The following is a 1,317-nucleotide window of genomic DNA, read 5'->3' on the forward strand; positions in this document are numbered from 1 at the left end:
TATCTATCCTTATGGTAGAACACACTCGGGGTCTTGCCCCAATCCGGACTTATGGTGTTTCTCTTATCCGCTCCCGTACCATAGGCATACAATAAAGGTTCTTTGAAGTCTTGAATAGTAACCGGAGTATCCGCACATGCCTTGACCTGGAGCTCGAGGTCAGTCTTGTCATAACCGATAGCAATGTAGTACTTGGACTTAGTCCCAGTCGAAGTAGGTCTGGAGAATGTCATTCCCTTGACATCAAGGTGGCAACCGACGACTGTAGCCTTGATATCGAAGGTCTGCTGCTGAGCATTGAAGATGAGGTTTCCGGATACAATTGGGTCGCTGCTGGTGTACATCCCATTAGGCAAAGGGACAGCCTTCAACGGAGGGGTCTCGATGGCGACCACGAAACTTCCGCAGAAGGATGCAAGGAGGATGGAAGCGAACCGCACCATAGTAGTGGAAGGCGATGGAGTTGACTGAAAACTGAAAAGGGCATCTGATGTTTGGCCTAGAAGCCAAACGTGGGTGAAACTTCCACATTGGAAGGGTTAGATAGAGAAGCCATTCATCAGAAGTGATAACATCGGAGGGAGGCGTCACGTGTACAGCGTATTAATGTACCCACGTACATAGACAAAGGGTACTGTGAACTGTACATAGTCACTCTATCACGGGAGGAGTTATCACTGTGAAAGGCTAACCTGGAGTTACATTTAGGCATATGGTTTCACCGTGTGTGCACGGCGCCTGCCGAAGCGTTTCTTGGATGAACACTGTGTGTCAGGCGGGTGTCCTGAACCTGTAGTTGAGTGCGCTCGATGAGTCGACTTTCACGCGCGTCAGTGCGTGTAACGCGTGTATGGTGGGTGCCCCCCCTCCCCTGGAACACGCATAAGCCATCAAGGGATGTAATGAAGTTTTTGGCAAAATAGGTGATCCACACTATGATACCGGTGCGAGACGACATGAGTGGAAACCCAGCGAAAACGAGAGTCGCTAATGTGATCTTACGAAATCAACATGGTGCGATAACAACCTAACAGGACTAGCGTCGGCTGGCTGCCAGCTGAGCCAGCCGCTCCGGGAATAACTGGTGAAACCTCACCCACTCCGCCCCTTGAATATGGGGTCTTAAATAGTTTATGTGAGTTGGACATCAAAAAGGAAGAAGTGAGAGGCTACATAGGAAGATATAGGGTGATAACCCGTCATTGCGCCGGAAAGACTTGGCAAACCGATTGGGCACGTAGCATCGGCATCGCGTGACGCTATTGCGCGCGTGAAAAACACTTAGGGAGTCTCTTGGAGTGTGGATCGACACATAGC

At 50.0% G+C, this 1,317-nt stretch overlaps 1 protein-coding gene across 1 annotated transcript; it reads right to left on the reverse strand.

The window, feature by feature from the left end:
- Positions 1-49: 49 nt before the first annotated feature.
- Positions 50-443, reverse strand: Pmar_PMAR014340 (hypothetical protein; the record flags this gene model as incomplete). Its single annotated transcript, XM_002767651.1, has 1 exon — positions 50-443. A coding segment is annotated over one exon (394 nt), but the record flags the coding sequence as incomplete, so codon positions are not given.
- Positions 444-1,317: the final 874 nt, after the last annotated feature.

This window comes from Perkinsus marinus (assembly GCF_000006405.1).
Source record: "Perkinsus marinus ATCC 50983 genomic scaffold scf_1104296970270, whole genome shotgun sequence".
In the NCBI taxonomy this organism is placed as follows: domain Eukaryota; phylum Perkinsozoa; order Perkinsida; family Perkinsidae; genus Perkinsus; species Perkinsus marinus.